Below are 13,186 nucleotides of genomic sequence, written 5' to 3' on the forward strand. Positions count from 1 at the left end.
AGTGCAAGGTAAAATCCACACCTTTTGCTTAACATACCTTGAAGTCAAAAAGCAGTTTTTCTCGTCACCCGCGAGGTGAGGTTTATACGAACCTTGCAATTTTCCCTGGCTGTTTTTGCCTGTTTTCCATACCCTTTTTTATAGGCCATTTAAAACTACGACTTATTTTTTCATGGTAGGAGTGTGATCATCAAAAACTTTATGTCAAACAGGAAAATCCTCGTGAAAAGTGGCACGAATCTCTCGAACATCTTCCCACTTACCAGAGGCATACCCCAAGGCTCCCTCATCTCAGTTATCCTTTTTCTTATAGCGTACCATCCATTCACAAACAAATCAAATTCAGTGCATACGCCGATGACTTACTCCTTATCATACAACACAGCAACGGAAAAATCATCACAATCGACTTCCAAACAATCCTCAGTCAAATAAACAGCTGGTGCATTCACTCTGACGACTCCAACTCCTACACATATGTACTATGTCGCAAACATAACTGTAAACCAAAATTTCTTACTGGCAACACAACCATCCAACAAAACAGCCCACTCAGTGTACTAGATACTAGGTACTATTCCAGATACAACTGGAGTACTCAAATTAATAAATCCAAAATAGACCTTGCCAAGCCACTGGGCATTAAACACCTCTCATCCTTAAAATACAACTGCCGCACCACATCACTAATGCAAATCACCAAATTTTTAATCATATCCAAAGTTCACTTCGACCTCCCCATATATGGTTATGCACCCAAAAACCAGACAAATCGCCTATGATTAATGCAGGAATAAGAGGGGCCCTGGGTGCATTTCGTACCACACCCACTAACAACCTACTATCTGAAGCCAACTTACACACCTTGGAAAAATAAGTGATTTTCTAACTGGCAAAATGTGTAAAAAAACCATCCACGCTAATGACACCCCCAAACTTTTCCCGTCACCAAACTATTTCCAAAAATAACAAATACCTCCAAAAAACCCCTCATATATTCATATCTCGTGTCATAACATAAACGACATCTCCCAATTCCTTAAGTAAATCCTCCAATCCAAGCAAACCGACTTCCTTACTAAAACCTCCCCCTGGTACAAACAAATGACCAATCTGCCTTCCACTCATCCTCACCCCAAAAACCTAAACAACCTAAACAGAAGACACCAAGTCCTCATGAATAGGTTGAGACTAGGTCACACAAGGTTCATTAGTGCCCACTACATGGATAAAACATCATCCAAGGCATTCCCACTGTGCCACAACTCAACCATAGACTTAAGAGACATTATATACGCTTGCCCGGCACTTTCCCTACAAAGATCCTCAATATTCAACAACACCGACCTTATGCAAGATCACTCAAAAATCCTTCACAACATATAACCTCTAATATAACCAACCCTGTACACACATAGTACAATATATAATATTACTCTAGTGAGCTTAAGGCCTCAGTAGCTATAGCCCCATACTTTGTTAATAGCTAGTTTTAACTATTTATTAGCTATATATTAAAATAATAATAATACCGAAATAAACATACCGATGAAAAAAACAACTCAGCTCACTTAAACCACCATTACTTAAACAGGATAACAAATAACAGCGGAAAATAATACTAATAATAATTACTCTTGTAGGTCCATCCTATCCTTCATCTATAATTAAAAAAAAAAACACCACGATATCATTCGCCTAAGCTGCGTTAACATTCTTCAAGACCTACATATCGGCTATATATATACATATATATATATATAGATATATAGACTGATGAAATTAATGAAATGTACCATTACATACCGATTTACATTAGACGCCTCTCCCTCTCCGCATGCGCCGCATTCGTATTGCCTACGAAAGCAATCAGGACTACTCGCTCTTCAAATAGAGCGCAGAGTGCCATTCTCTTGGATGAAACACATTTCTTCTCTCTTGTATTTAAAATAAATTTATTTACAAAAGAATATTCAAATGAATTCCTTATACAGAGGAAAAGCTGCATACAAAAACGGCTTCGAAACTAATTTACGCTCGCTTTTGTTGCACTTGAAAGTAGTAAAGTATGTGTAATTATAAGAATTTCCATCTCGTGTTTTTTGTTTTGTTTCATTTAAAAAGCTTAGTCTAATATATTTAATTACGAATTCATTTAAGAGTGATCGTAAGGATACCACAACTGTTCCCAGCGGACATCCCACCATGCACATTATTCGGTTTAGAAATCAATTATGTTTCTGTTCAGGTTACAATGGTTAAACATGTATAGAAAAACTAAATGCTTCAAATAAAACAAGCATATCATGGGTAGGGGTAGGTAGGGGGTTGGGAAGATACCCAACAAAAAAAATTAATAGGTATACATATTTATAGAGTCATAATCTTAATAGCCGCAGAGCTGTTTGTATTGCTTTAAGGTAAGTTAAAATCATTTCATTTCCATTTAAGTGAGTCTCGAATCAACTTTCATAGAGATCGGTTGTGTCGCGCTTGTGCAAAGTTGTTTTCTTTATTCTGCTTTAGCGGAGCATTCTCTTGTGTGCTAAAAATAGCATACATCGTAAATTCGGGTGCTGCTTTGTGCGGTGTCGGCAATTGGACAAAAACAAAAAACACATTTGTGAACGTTTTTACAACTGTATTCACTGCCCTTCGGGCAAGACATTCCCCTCAGTCTGCGCACAGCCGCACAAGAGGGGCAATAAAAACTTCGCTTATCAGCTACGGTATAATGAATGCGAATAGTTCATCTGACTCTCGGCTTAGAAATAAGCGGACTGATCATGAGAGAATGCTTCTAATATCAGGCAAATTACCTTCTGAGATTCGTTCTGAGTATCGTTCAGAGGCTGAACGCTATACATGCACAGAAACCACAACAACAGTAACATTCACTAGTGCCACCAACAACACCACCTACACCATGGCAACTGCTACAATAAGCAGTATCTGCCCTGCACTAAGCTTTGATAGCCAAGAAAACTCCATATCCACATGCCCCGACGACACTGAGGCAAAAACACTTCGCACTGCTGCCGAACGACTTCTGGATGCTCAAAAACGGAGAACGGGCAAAAGAAAAAACGATCAGACTTTGTCATCTAAATCTAAACGAGGGAGCGGCGGCCGGGACCTGGGCTTGCCCCCCACTACAAGCCAACAGGCAAACACCAACAACAGATTTTCCATTCTTGACACGAACATCCCAAGTGATAGTAATAATGAGGAAGTTCGGATGAATGTAGATGCAGACGCTGGAAATGACCAACTGGATGAACACCTTTATGAAGCAGTTAATACAGACCAGTGTCTTCAAGGAGAATCAACGAGCTCTGGTAATCAGCTTAAAGGCCCTCCAAAACCACCGCAAATAGTTGTCAATATTAGCAACTTAAATGACTTATTTGATGTCATAAAGGACGTTGCAAATTTGAATAACGTTGTCGTCAAAGCTAACCAGGGGGAAACGGTCAGAATCCTCCCCAAAGACAGTGATACCTATAGAGCAATTGTGGATTGTTTCGATGCCATTGGAATAGAATTCCACACATACCAATTGCAGACTGAAAAGCCTCATAGAATTGTTGTAAGAGACCTACATCATAGCACCCTAAACAATGATATTACCGCCGATTTTAAAATGTTGGGTTTCGAGGTCCTTCACATCCATAATCCAAGCTCAAGGACTAACAAGGACGAAAAACTTAATATTTTTTTCATTAATATTAAGCCTTGTGCAAAAATTAACGAAATTTACCAAGTCAAGACCCTTTGCCGCCAAAAAATACGGATTGAAAGGATGCGAAAATCCACAGAGATTGCTCAATGTCGTCGATGCCAGGATTTCGGCCACACAGCCAAATACTGCCGCCGACATCACAACTGTGCCAGATGCGGTGAAAATCATCAAACCTCACAATGCACACGCCCCTAGATGCACAGCCAACCTGCATTCACTGCTCTGGAAGCCATATGGCCAGTTACAAAGGATGCCAATGGTATCAGGAGTTTCTACGGCGATCAATGGGCTCCGCAAAGAAGGCAATTAATACGAACAGGACGGGTCATGTCCCTTAAATAATCAAGTGGCATATGCTTACTCTACCACACTTCCTGGAGACCAGCAACAGTTTCCTACCTTGCAGTCTAGTCACAAAAAGGGGGCTAATAGACCAACAATACAGCAGCACCAGCGAAATATTGATCAGCACCAACCTTTGGTAGGCACTAGAAGTAATACAGGAGCCTCCTATGCTGCCGTAGCAAATGGTAATTCAAATGCAATACCTGCTACACCTGCTCAGCGTCGTTTTCATAGTCTACAAGCGCATCAGCCACAAGGATTGAATAACCAGCAACAGAATTCATATGAAGTTCATGCACTGCTACAACAACAGCAGACAAAATTTCAACAATGGCAACAACAGCTCCAACAGCAGCAGCAGCAGCAGTTTCTTATGTGGCTACAGCAACAGCAGCAAGAACAGCAGCAGCATAATAGTCAAGCCAATCAACGCCTTGAAAAACTTGAAAAAATGGTTTTTGAATTGGCCAACACGATTAAGCAATGGGCTGGATCTAATCTTCAGCTCCAGAACAACGTTTCAGCATCTCAATGAACCCACTAAAGGTTCTCATCTGGAATGCTAACGGCATTTCAGGGAAAGCAAAAGAAGTTGAGCTCTTCGCGCACAAGAATAGCGTTGACATTCTTCTTTTGACGGAGATCAGAATTAAAAGAGGGGCAGCTGTAAAAATACATGGATATGCCTTCTATCCAGCCTTCAAGCCATCGCGGAATAATAATAGCGTTGGTGGAGTTGCGGTTTTAGTTAAGACTTCGCTTCGTCATTTTCCACAAAGGGTCATTGAGACACGCAGCATGCAAATGTCAGCAGTAAAAGTAGCCACAGGACTGGGCGATGTGGAGTTCAGCGCCATTTACTGCCCTCCCAGAGTCAGGATTGAGGAAAGACATTACATCGATGCACTCCGTGCTTGCGGGCAAAGGTATTTGGTTGGTGGTGACTGGAATGCCCGACACTGGCTGTGGGGAGACACTTACAATTCCCCTAGGGGGCGAGAGCTAGCGGAAGCCATCTCTGCTACTGGCGCTAAGATCCTTGCAACTGGATCACCAACCAGGTACCCATATGTACTCAATCACACGCCGTCCTGCATAGACTTCGCAGTACATCATGGTATTCCGGATTCTCGAGCAACAATAAGTCAGAGCTGGGATCTGGACTCCGACCATCTGGCCTTAGTCATCAGCATTAAAACAGATGGCATTATAGAAAATCCAAGCCCTCATCTAGTCACCAAGCACACTGATCTGCTCGCATTTAGGCAACATTTGGAGAGGTCGATTCAACTGAACGTCACGCTAAACTCTGAGGAAGATATCGAGATGGCTGTAGATAATATCACAGAGAGTATACACATGGCTGCTGCTGCCTCAACGCCCTCGCATCCTCCGACAAGCGCCGCCTATGGAATAGTTCTTACAAGAGAGGCCAGAGAGCTTTTGTCACAAAAAAGGAGACTTCGCAGACGCGCAATCCGATCTCAAGACCCATGGGACCGAATTCTATGGAACCGGGCTGCCAAGCAACTTCGAAACACCCTGAGAGAACTTCGAAGCAACTTCTTTGAACAAAAGCTTGCTTCCATGGATTACACCGTGGATGCTGGATATTCGCTTTGGAAGACCACTAAGTCTCTTAAGAGACAACCGTTCAGACAGATTCCCATCCGGTGTCCCAACGGTGAACTTGCTAGAAACGAAGAAGAGCAGGCCAATTCGTTTGCACATCATTTAGGGGACAGGTTCACCCATTACCAATTCGCCACGGAGGCGCAGTACAAAGAGACAAAAGATAGTCTGCAAACACCTCTACAAATGGCCTTACCCATTAAACCAGCCAGGGCTGACGAGATTGTTGAAGTCATCAAGTCCCTACCGAGGAAGAAGGCTCCTGGCATTGACAGAGTGTGCAATTCCACACTGAAAGCATTGCCTAATCGGGCGATACTCTACATAGTGCTCATTTTTAACGCCATGTTAAGGATGCAATTTTTCCCTAAGCAGTGGAAGATAGCAACAATCCTGATGATCCATAAGCCTGGAAAACCGGAGGATGACCCTGAGTCGTATCGGCCAATAAGTCTTTTGTCTTCCTTATCTAAGGTATGGGAGAGGCTTCTTGCCAATCGTCTTGGTAGTATAATCAAGGAATGCCGTATCTTGCCGGATCACCAGTTTGGCTTTCGGGAGGGACACGGCACAGTGGAGCAAGTCCACAGATTGGCAGGACACATCCTACAGGCCTATGATGATCTAGAATACTGCAATGCAGTCTTCATTGATATGCAGCAAGCCTTCGATAGAGTTTGGCATATCGGCCTATTGAGCAAAATTAAAAAACTGTTCCCAGCACCATACTACGGTGTCCTACGATCATACTTGGAAGGACGTCAGTTTATGGTCAGGTTCAGGAACACACATTCAACACCTTGCCAAATGAGAGCTGGAGTTCCACAGGGCAGCGTCCTTGGCCCGCTGCTTTACTCTATCTATACTGCAGATCTACCCTCCCCAAGCGAGCAACATATGGAGGCCCCCCGTAAGGCTCTGCTTGCTACCTACGCGGACGATATAGCACTGCTCTACAGCTCCAAGTGCCGCCTTGAGGCAGCAGATGGTCTCCAAGAGTACCTCTACTCTTTGGCAGCTTGGTGCAAAAGATGGAATTTAAAAGTCAACCCACTGAAGACCACCAATCCATGCTTCACCCTGAAAGCGCTCATAGACCACACCCCACCCATAAAGTTTGAAGGCGTAACTTTGGACCAACCAGAGCAAGCAAAGTATCTCGGTATCACCCTTGATAAGCGTCTTACTTTTGGTCCACACTTGAAAGCTACGGCTCGTAAATGTGGGCAAAGAATGCAGCAATTGCGGTGGCTGATTAACAGAAGAAGCACCATGTCACTGAGAGCCAAAAGAGCAGTTTATGTACACTGTGTAGCCCCGATCTGGCTCTACGGTGTGCAGATTTGGGGTATAGCTGCCAAATCGAACTATAAACGGATACAGGTCTTGCAGAATCGCGCCATGAGGCAAATAACGAACTGCCCTTGGTACGTGCGCGGCTCCACCCTACATCGGGATTTGAATCTGCATACAGTAGAGGAGCAGATTGGAAGGCACACCAGCAGATACAGTGACAGGCTAATTAGACACCATAGTATGCTCGCCAGACGATTACTACCTGCCAGGCCTTTGAGGCGGTTGAAGAGATTGGGTTTTGCCAAAACTATTGGCCAACTCTAAGTTTCCCTCCCAATATTATAATATTATATTTTTTGTAAGTCCTCTCGCATTTAGCATTAGGTTTGGCTACCCCAATATTATTTACCAGTGATGTTAAGATACGTTATATGCAATGTACGGATTCAACGCTTAATAAAAAAAAAAAAAAAAAAAAAAAAAAAAAAAAAAAAAAAAAAATTTCCATTTAAGTTGATTTTTGTTTGAGTGGTGTCCAAATTGCTTTTTTTATAATTAGTCTTGCATTATTATTACAGGTATTAAATCTTACAATTTAAAAACGTCCATCTATAGTTTACATACATTTTCGTGTCAATGTATTCATCTTTTGTTTGATTCCAATTGAATTAATTATACACATACATATTATATTTAAGATGCATTTCACAATCTGTCTGTGTATTTTCGTGTGTGCAGGTGCGGGGAAAGGGAAGAGAGTGTCGGGGCAGAGCGGTGGTTTAGGTGGTCTGTCTATCTGTGGCGCACACAGTGCAACATTGAAAATCCAGCATCGATTGCATCTTATGGCGCTCCTTATCATTAATCAACCAAAAACTGGAAGACACGAACCTATTGATATCATTTTAATTTTGTCGGGTGCAGAACGAATTAAGTTTTCAGTTGTGTGGAGAGAATGGAATCTGTGTATCTGTGGGTGTGTTGTTAACTCTTAAATGATTGCTTGTAGTTGGCGACATCTTTGCCTGAGTCGACGGCCCAGCTGAAGATGGAAGATGCTGCAACGCACTGATTAGTAATTGGATTTCCATCATCCGATCGCCCTAATTGCACACCTTCGGCGCTGCATCGACGTCGACGGAATTGTTAACGATTTTTGTTTCACCTGCAAAAATATCAACAAATCCTATAAGTTTCTAGGTTCTTTGAGCGTGTTCAATTTGCTCACCATTAAGCTCGGATTTGTTGACTGCACTGATGGCCTGTGCCTGCTTAATTGGCGTCTCTGACACGACGGTGGTATCAACGGCCGCAGCCGGTTCCGTCTTGCTAACATCGTTGGTGGCAGGGACAGGAGCAGGAACCGACGCAGCTGTAGTGGCTTTCTCCCCCGTTGTCTGTTCGGCTTTCTTGGGTTCTTCGGCGCTCTCAGCTGGTTTCGGCTCTTCCGTGCTTTTGAGCTCGTCTGAACATTCTGCCTTCTTTTCCTCCTTGGGCTCGGCTGGCACATCCTCTTTAACCTCAGTGGCGACTTCATCGACAACACTATTGCTGGCTTTTGTTTCTTCTGAGCTTGCTACGACCTTTTCGGCTGGTGTGAATCGAACAGTTTCTGTACTACTCTTGGAACTCGAATCCACCTCCATGGGCTCCGGTGAGGGCTCCCGGGCGGGTTCCGAAAGCTTTTTTGGCTCCTCCGCTGCCTTATCAGCTGCGGTAGTTGCAGGCGGCTCTGAAGTAGTTTCGGGTGCGCTTTCGGCTTTAGTTTTATTGTCTGCCGATGCTGCTGATGGCTTCTCTTCATCCACTTCCATGGCTGCGGGAGCTGGATCCGCGGCAGCAGCTGGGGCAGGAGTGTCTGTACTAGCACCATTTTCAGGGTCATCGTTACTTTTCGGTGGGTCTTCAGCCTTTGGCACTTCTTCTGGCGTTTTCTCCTTCACCTCGGGCTCATCTTTGCTTGCTTTGTCCTCCGCAGCGTGGTTCTGTTGCTCCTCGGGCACAGCTGTCAGCTTGGCAGCAGCACCATCTGTCTGATCCTCATTTTCGATTGTCTTGGCATCTGTTTCTTTTGCGTCAGCAGGCTCCTCCTCCTTTTGGGGCTCTGTGGTGGTGGCTGGAACTGCCTTCTTAGGAGTACCTTTGACTGGCTTCTCTTCTCTCTTCACCTCCTTCTTATCTTTCTTGGGAGTAGCCTGAAATGATTTGTTTCGTTAGATTGTGTTTAATGTTTAGAAAATGCTTCACTCACCTTTGCCTTGACCGGCAGAACCACCTTCTCTTCATCGTTGGTTTTCTCCGGCTCCCGGTCGAGCTCATCGCTGCCCACGTCTAGTTTGCGCGCACCGCGACCTTTCCCGGCGCCGCCGCCGCCACCGATCTTTGTGGCTGTCGTCAGCGACGCGCGTGCCTTCTTGTTGGGCGGCGGTGTAACAGTCTCAGCGGCCCGTGTCGGTGTGCCGCGAGTACTGGATCGCGTGCGACGTCCACCCTCTAGCTCCAAGCTGCCGCCCATCGTTCGTACCAGCTCTTCGCTTTCCCGCTGTGCCCGTTCTATGAACGAGCGTCGTTTCGGTGTGCGTTTCTGCTAATTAATGCAAATGGACTCGATAAGTACTATATACATCTTAGTCAAATATCCGATAAGATAATCGCTACGATAAGACGTAGTTTGATCCTGGGCAACATTCACTCTTACCGCTTTCATCAGTTTAGGAGGATTTCCCATTGTCCCGTGCTTAACAAAATTGGATATTAAAAGACGCTTAACAAAATTGGATATTTAAAGACGCTCAGTCGGTGCCTTTTTGCAGCGATATTTTCGACGATATGTACGTTGAGTTAAAACAACTGACCTACTATTTTTAATGTAAAGCGTCACTTTTTCAGCGCGTTATTTTGGTGTAAAGTGATTTATGGTTAAAAATGACTTTTCCAGCAATAGCCTACTCTAGACAATCGGTTCACAAGCGTCAATGTTATTCAGTGTTTACATATCGACATAAAAGATGCAGCACCCTGTACACTAAAATACGAGAGCAGAGAATTGATCATCTGATCATCCGATCTTCACTTTGGTTATCTTCGCTGTGATCAGATTGTTCGTGTAGGTGTGCGAAACCAAGTCGTAGAGGGCCGTAAAGACAGTCTTCGTCAGCTCCAACTTGATTTGGTCAACTTTTATGATTCTGTGGGGGCCCAAGGATTAACATTAGAAATGCGAAGACCTCTTGGTAGAGAACACTCACTCGTAGGTAATGGTCTCCTGCACAGCGTTGCCATCACCGCAAGTAGCGCGAAACGTGCGATTTACCGACTCTCGCGCCCAAATCTGCTCCTGCGCTTCAACACAGGATTTTCGCAGCTTTCGCATCGTGTAGATTCGAGGTTAGTTTGCTCTGCAGGTTAAAGTACTCCAGCAGGGCCGCATAGAGGGGATCAGTTTCACTGGTCTCCAGCAGCGAGTTCATGAGAAATTCCAATTCAAACTGCTTGGCCAGCTCCATATCCGGGCAGTCGTAGATTTGCCGCAACTGCTCGGCGTCCAGTGGCTTGAGATTACTGCGCACTAGGGCAAATCCCGATGGCTGGCAATCGGCCTGGCGAAACACAATCTTTGATGAATGCTCTTCGATCTGGGCATTGGACAGTTTCATAGGCTGCAGATTCGGGTACTGCACGATTTTGGCGCTGCTAGAGGGCGGGGCACTGGGTGCACTCGGTTCCAGCTGCGCTTCCGGTTCGAGTTCGGGTTCGGGTTCTGGCTCTGTCGGCAACTCCAATATATCGCTGGAAATGCAGCAGTCGTGACTAATGATGGTCTCGGCCCCGCTGCCGCTGCTGCTGGCCAACGCCGCGACGCGCTCAAACTCTTCCAAGAGAGAAGCATTTTCTGCCGGCCTTTGTTCTGGTGCAGCTACGCTACTTGTTGATAACTCGTCGTCACATTCGTCTTCCTCTTGCAGCCTTTGTTGCTGGTTCTCGCGTTGAGGCTTTTTCGTTTTCTGGAATCAACAATCTCTCATGTCATGCGACTCTTTCTGCTCCAGTGCATCCTTGTGCTCACCACTTTTTTAGGCTTTACTAGCGTGGCCATTATTGTCCGTTTTTGCGAACTCCTGCTCCACCTTTTTGGGGGGCCGTGGGGCCAAAACAAAAATACACTGCTCTGAGTGTTTTCACTTCGGGATTATCTTAGGGCCTTCGTTGTGGCTATCAAATGCACCCTTTTCCTTATTTAATTGACGCTAATATTTCTTCTTGCAAAAGTTCTGCGTATCGCTCGCTGTCTAGTTTTCTTGTTTATTTTTGTTGTATTTTCTTTTTTTACATTTGCTCAAATTACTACATGGCAACGACACGGTAAATACACATGTGCTACATAATAGAGCCGTATACTGTATGGTTAGTGATAATAGGTTGGAAAAGAGGGTATGAAAACGGCAAAACGGGCCTGAAAACGTATCGAGTGCAAGGTAAAATCCACACCTTTTGCTTAACATACCTTGAAGTCAAAAAGCAGTTTTTCTCGTCACCCGCGAGGTGAGGTTTATACGAACCTTGCAATTTTCCCTGGCTGTTTTTGCCTGTTTTCCATACCCTTTTTTATAGGCCATTTAAAACTACGACTTATTTTTTCATGGTAGGAGTGTGATCATCAAAAACTTTATGTCAAACAGGAAAATCCTCGTGAAAAGTGGCACGACTCTCGAGAACATCTTCCCACTTACCAGAGGCATACCCCAAGGCTCCCCCATCTCAGTTATCCTTTTTCTTATAGCGTACCATCCATTCACAAACAAATCAAATTCAGTGCATACGCCGATGACTTACTCCTTATCATACAACACAGCAACGGAAAAATCATCACAATCGACTTCCAAACAATCCTCAGTCAAATAAACAGCTGGTGCATTCACTCTGACGACCTTGCCAAGCCACTGGGCATTAAACACCTCTCATCCTTAAAATACAACTGCCGCACCACATCACTAATGCAAATCACCAAATTTTTAATCATATCCAAAGTTCACTTCGGCCTCCCCATATATGGTTATGCACCCAAAAACCAGACAAATCGCCTATGATTAATGCAGGAATAAGAGGGGCCCTGGGTGCATTTCATACCACACCCACTAACAACCTACTATCTGAAGCCAACTTACACACCTTGGAAAAATAAGTGATTTTCTAACTGGCAAAATGTGTAAAAAAACCATCCACGCTAATGACACCCCCAAACTTTTCCCGTCACCAAACTATTTCCAACGAGGTGGAACGTTGTGAGTTGCTGCGGACACCGCAACTCTACAGTTATACCCGATACTAAGTCAGTATGGCTCTCCTGCGGCAGACGCCGCTAATATTGAACCACACGACACAGAGTGCGTGCGAGAGAGACAGAAAATCAGTCTGAGCGTGACGTCGGGCGCTGCGTAGCCACTGAAAATTAATTTCTTGCTCTTGATCTGATCCAGATTCAGCAATCTGATAGATATGGTCATTATCTATGATTCTGCGTTTTTAGTTTTCTCGAATGTGCAATATTGTGGATGCAACAGATTTTCGTCCTTTGTGGGGGCGGAAGGGGGTGGGGCGAAATTCTGAGATATACGTTTTATAGTGAGATCTAACAGAAGTGCGGATACCAAATTTGGTTACTCTAGCCTTAATAGTCTCTGAGATTTGTGGATGCCCCAGATTTTCGTCCTTTGCGGGTGCGGAAGGGGGTGTGGCGAAATTTGGACACGAAACGGTCAAGCTCCGATATCACAGGAGTGTGGATACCAAATTTGGTTGCTCTGGCTCTTATAGGTTCTGAGATCCTTGAACTCATATTTTGCAATTGGCAAAGCCGACCATGAAACCTGTGTGTTAGAGAGAGAGACAGAGCGAGAAAGAATGAAATTGTTTTCTTGATTCTGGCTATAATAATTATACGATCTGGTTCAGATTTTACACTCTAGAACATATAGTCATCCTCTACGATTCTGCGTTTTTGGTTTTATCGTATCTTTAAAAATGTGGATGCCACAGATTTTCGTCCTTTGTGGAGGCGGAAGTGGGCGGGGCGAAGTTTTGAAATATTTTTGTAGCAGTGACATATCACAGAGGTCTGGATCCAAAACATCGTTGCTCTAGATCTTATAGTCTTTGAGCACTAGGCGCTGA

The 13,186-nt window shown here is 44.3% G+C and overlaps 2 protein-coding genes across 3 annotated transcripts in view; both read right to left on the bottom strand.

Moving 5' to 3' along the window:
* Nucleotides 1-11,374, bottom strand: part of LOC108154639 (ectopic P granules protein 5 homolog) — a 28,065-nt gene extending 16,691 nt beyond the window's left edge. Inside the window, exons 1-2 of the mRNA XM_033389911.1 lie at nt 11,082-11,374; nt 10,504-11,019 (exon numbers count right to left, since the gene is read on the bottom strand). Coding sequence (XP_033245802.1) covers nt 10,504-11,019; nt 11,082-11,111 — 546 coding nt within the window. The 5' untranslated portion in view covers nt 11,112-11,374. The remainder of the gene's footprint in view (nt 1-10,503; nt 11,020-11,081) is intronic.
* LOC117187374 (proteoglycan 4-like) lies at nt 7,545-10,357 on the bottom strand. Of its 2 annotated transcripts, none has more exons than XM_033389905.1 (5): nt 10,264-10,357; nt 9,714-10,203; nt 9,267-9,599; nt 8,244-9,210; nt 7,545-8,180 (listed from the first exon to the last, which is right to left on the bottom strand). In XM_033389905.1, exons 2-5 carry the CDS (start codon nt 9,741-9,743, stop codon nt 8,119-8,121), a joined length of 1,392 nt encoding a protein of 463 aa, XP_033245796.1. In that variant the 5' UTR covers nt 9,744-10,203; nt 10,264-10,357; the 3' UTR covers nt 7,545-8,118. The 2 variants fall into 2 exon arrangements, with proteins under 2 accessions (XP_033245796.1, XP_033245795.1); XM_033389904.1 differs by having other exon boundaries at nt 9,267-9,602.
* Nucleotides 11,375-13,186: the final 1,812 nt, after the last annotated feature.

Source organism: Drosophila miranda, chromosome 2 (genome assembly GCF_003369915.1).
Source record: "Drosophila miranda strain MSH22 chromosome 2, D.miranda_PacBio2.1, whole genome shotgun sequence".
NCBI lineage: Eukaryota > Metazoa > Arthropoda > Insecta > Diptera > Drosophilidae > Drosophila > Drosophila miranda.